General features: G+C 33.6%; 1 protein-coding gene across 1 annotated transcript; it reads left to right on the top strand.

The window, feature by feature from the left end:
- Positions 220 to 1,281, top strand: LOC107619743 (galactose-binding lectin-like). The gene has a single exon (XM_021110609.1). The coding sequence runs from the start codon at positions 236 to 238 to the stop codon at positions 1,100 to 1,102; it is 867 nt and encodes a 288-aa protein (XP_020966268.1). The 5' UTR covers positions 220 to 235; the 3' UTR covers positions 1,103 to 1,281.

The following is a 4,629-nucleotide window of genomic DNA, read 5'->3' as shown; positions in this document are numbered from 1 at the left end:
AAGAGTTTTTCTATACATATATTTAGAGTAGATGAGTGCTAGAGAGCACTAGAATTTGTGATGTTTAGTCATCAATTAATCATCATCAATATTTTTAATGATATAAAATGACATCTAATAATATATGATTAATCATTTTTTTTTTACGGTTAAGTGATCCAAATTTCAGACTTTTTCTTTAGAGTATTTTGTTTTCGTAAGCATGCATTACCCTTGTGCATGCGTGTATAAATATATGAAAGAAACCCCAATGGCAATCATCACAACCATTCCAAAACCAATTAACCTTATTGTTAGTATTGAATTTCCCACCATGAAACCATTTTGGGTTGTTCTGACTTTCTTTCTCTTGCTAGTAGCAAGTAAGAAGGCGAACTCAATTGAAATAGTTGAATTTGTTTCCTTCAACTTCGACCCTTTCAGCCATGGCAACCCAGCAATAGAACTCCAAGGTGATGCCACCATTCTTACAGATGGCAACGTGCTCCTCACCGACTTCACTAGTCCCGGCAGCACAGGCCGTGTTCTGTACGCGCCACCCGTACGCCTTTGGGACACTGCCAGCGGAAATGTCGCCAACTTCATCACCTCCTTCTCTTTCCAGTTAACGGATTATCAAGCTTTCACTCCCGCCGACGGCATTGTCTTTTTCATTGCACCAGAAAATACTCAGATTCCTCCCGGCGCAACTGGCGGCGCTCTCGGAGTCGCTGATCCAAGCGGTGTGGGTGAATTTGTTGGCGTAGAGTTTGATACCTTTTCCAACGACAGGTATAGGGACCCACCTCATAGTCACGTTGGAATTGATGTCAACTCTGTTGTTTCATTGAAGACTGTAGAGTGGAATAGACAGAGTGGATCAGTGGTTGAGGTGACTGTAATATACGACTCTTCATCAAAGACATTGAGTGTTGCTGTGAAGAACAGGAGTGGCGAAATTGTTACTATTTCAGAAGTTGTTGATTTGAAAGAGAAGCTTCCGGAGAGGGTCAAGTTTGGTTTTTCTTCCGCCGGCTCGCTTGACGGTCGTCAGATAAATCTAATTCGTTCATGGTCGTTCTCTTCATCCTTGAAGACAGTAATCGATGTCGCAAGCGGATGATGTGGTCTACGCTAATGTCTTCTAGATAAAGACCATATATATTTATGTATCCTATCAACCTTAATTAGCTTGTGCGTGTTTTTAATGTTGTACTTGTATGCTCCAATTGTTTTCACTAATCAACGCTTAGCTTGTAGTTGGAGGGTTGGCCATTTGAATAAAATATCTGTTGGGAATAAGACACCATTCCCCCTTGAGAAAACACCTTTGACAGAGAAATAAAATAGACACAATTACAACACAAGAATTTAACGTGGAAACTCCAATTACCGGAGAAAAAACCATGGCCGTTATCAAATGATAACTAGAAAATATCACTATGTGAAAATTGTTACAACACATAGACTTCTTTCTCTCACCGGCACCCCAGTACACCCACACTCTCTCAAAGCAAATATCTAACTACACCTCACAACACTCTCTAATAAAGAGTATAGAGGAAAAGAAAAATCAGATACAAGCTTAAAGTGTTTCTGACTGGTGTAAAAACAAATGGAGAACTTAGCCTCATATTTATAGCCTAGGCCACCCACTCCATTTGCTATCCTAAGCAATGTGGGACTAATTCAACCAAATCCTAACAATCTCCACCTTGATTGAAATAGTCACACATCTTCAGTTTCCATTGTCAATACCGACAATTCTTTGCTGCTATTGTCTATACCGACAATCATAGTTCAGAGAACTATCATACTCCACCATGAAAGTATACTCACTTGGAATTAGACCACTCCAAGCATTTCACCTTGGTACAGATCGAAATCTTGCTGAAAATTCATGGTGCAACTTCCAAATTGGCTTTTTCTGAAAGTTCTTCAGCCATCGACCTAACTCCGCCACACACCTTGTAATAGTATAACTCAACCTCTCACAGTGTCACACTGCCTTCCAGCAACAACAACAGTAACCAAAGATCAACCTCAAGCCACAGGACAAAATTCTTTTCTGATGTGGAAAGTCAGACTAGACTGCAACCACAGAGCATACTAAGAATAAATCCCACCGAACCGAAGCTCTTGATACCACTTGTTGGGAATAAGACACCATTCCCTCTTGAGAAAACACCTTTGATAGAGAAATAAAATAGACACAATTACAACACAAGAATTTAACGTAGAAACTCCAATTACCGGAGAAAAAACTACGACCGTTGTCAAATGACAACCAGAGAATATTACTATGTGAAAATTGTTACAACACATAGACTTCTTTCTCTCACCGGCACCCCAGTACACCCACACTCTCTCAAAGCAAATATCTAACTACACCTCACAACACTCTCTAATAAAGAGTACAGAGGGAAAGAAAAATCATATACAAGCTTAAAGTGTTTCTGACTGGTGCAAAAACAAATGGAGAACTTAGCCTCATATTTATAGCCTAGGCCACCCACTCCATTTGCTATCCTAAACAATGTGGGACTAATTCAACCAAATCCTAACAATATCTGACATAATCAGTTTGGGTATCTCTTTAATTAATTTATTAATTTGCAGCAGCGAAATGGTCAAGATGAATTTCATACAAAACAAAACAACTTAGATTTAAAATAGTAGCAAATTTATTACATAACTCTAGCACCCTTTTTCAAATTTGTCATTGTCTTGCAAAAGTTAACTTTGTATCTTGACAAAGCAAGGAAACAAATGGTCTAAAATGTGAATAAAAATGAAGATACAAGAGTATTAACCAAACTATTTAATTAAATAATTTACCTTATTAATGGTGTGATACTATATTATAAAATTATTTTTTTAAGTTTAAATTAATAGAAATATATATATTTCTAAATGTATTACAAGTGTCACGTATTATTTAGGATGAAGACTACGATCGAGAGGCAAATGAGGTTAAATAGTTCAAAGACACGTCGATGACTTATTTACTACTCAAGAAGTCGAAGGTCGCAACAATGACAACAGCTGCAAGGATGCCAATTATTGAAATGTTAAAATATCGCTCATTAGTAAATTTTTTTAGGAAAATTATAGAGTACCAACATATTATCTGCCAACTTATTGTCAATAATAATTAATTATTATATTTTAAATACATATATAAAGAGACACATCCAGAAAATATATCTATAAAGACACTTCTATTAAACACAACTATAAAAAGACATTTTTATTAGACACATTCACGAAGACACTTCTATAAAATACAGTTATAAATAAAAGTTGACAGAAGTTGGCAGATATGGTATTGGTAACGTAGCGAAACCGATTTTTTTATTTCCTCCTATTTTGGATACTTAGATTTTTTATTTTTTTATTTTTTGTTATCTATTGTTCTTTTGTGTAACGATAATTATTATAAAGGTTTTTTTAAGAGGATGACGTGATAAAAATGATGAGTCTAAGCAGCCGCGGAGCTTAGTTAAGATAAGGGGGCCACGGCCCCCCAAACTTTTGGTAAAAAAATTAATAATACTTTTTCAAAAAATAAAAAATTAGTTCAACTGGTTCAAATACTTCGCTATGACTTAAAATACCAAAGTTCAATCTTCATCTTTTGTTTTTATTGCACAATAATTTTTAGTTTTAAATATCTAAAACATGTTGGATTTGGACTAAATTGAGTGTATTCGCAGCTCTCTATTCAATAAGCAACACTCCCTCTATCTTTGAGTTCAAATATAAAAAATTAGGTATTTTTATTTATGTAATTTAATATTATTTTATATTTTACTGTTTATTTAATTTAATTTTTTATATGTTTTATAAGATATCTATTCAAATTTTTATATAAAATAATCATGAAAAATTAAAGAATTGATACATTTTTTAAGAAGAAGGCTAATATTCAAGAAGTAGAACATATGACTTTTACAATATAAACACCTGTAGATAGTTCTTCTACTTTAATGAATCACGAAGAAAGTGAGATACAACCTCCAAAAGTTTAAAAAGTTGCATCTGATAAGTTTGACCTTATTTCTTTGGAACGAGATCCTGAAAAACGGCTTTAAATTTGACAATATCAATTATCACTCAAATCAGAGAGATGAAGTTAGACGAGCTTATCTTAAATGGAGTCTATATCAAAAGCATCTTGACAATTATCTTCTATCTGGCTCCCCAAAATTTTGTATCAAGCTCCGTCACTGAGTCTAAGCATTAAGAAGATTTTAACACTTCCTTCTGATAAAAAATGATACTCCGATTTAATAAAGAGTTGTAACTAATTGATCACACGACATACTTGTTAAGTGGCTTTTTAGAGAATTTAAGTACTGATTTTCAACTATTTTTCATTTGATAAGAGAGTTAGAAGACAATAAAAATAGTTATCAAAGAACATACATATAACCACATACATGATTAAAGTAGAAATTTTTAGTTTTGTTAGTTTAAGGCAATTTAGTTATAAAATTTTGGTAAAAACTTTACGTTAAATACTTATACAAGTGAATAAATTTTCATATTTTCTATTTCACATATTGAAATTTAAATTTTTTATTTATATATTTTAGCAACTACATATTATCTAAGTTCTTATCTTATTTAATATTTTATCTAGCTTTT

Source organism: Arachis ipaensis, chromosome B09, assembly GCF_000816755.2.
Source record: "Arachis ipaensis cultivar K30076 chromosome B09, Araip1.1, whole genome shotgun sequence".
In the NCBI taxonomy this organism is placed as follows: domain Eukaryota; kingdom Viridiplantae; phylum Streptophyta; class Magnoliopsida; order Fabales; family Fabaceae; genus Arachis; species Arachis ipaensis.
The sequence above is the reverse complement of the archived record's forward strand: the minus strand, read 5'-3'. Positions and strand labels throughout refer to the sequence as shown.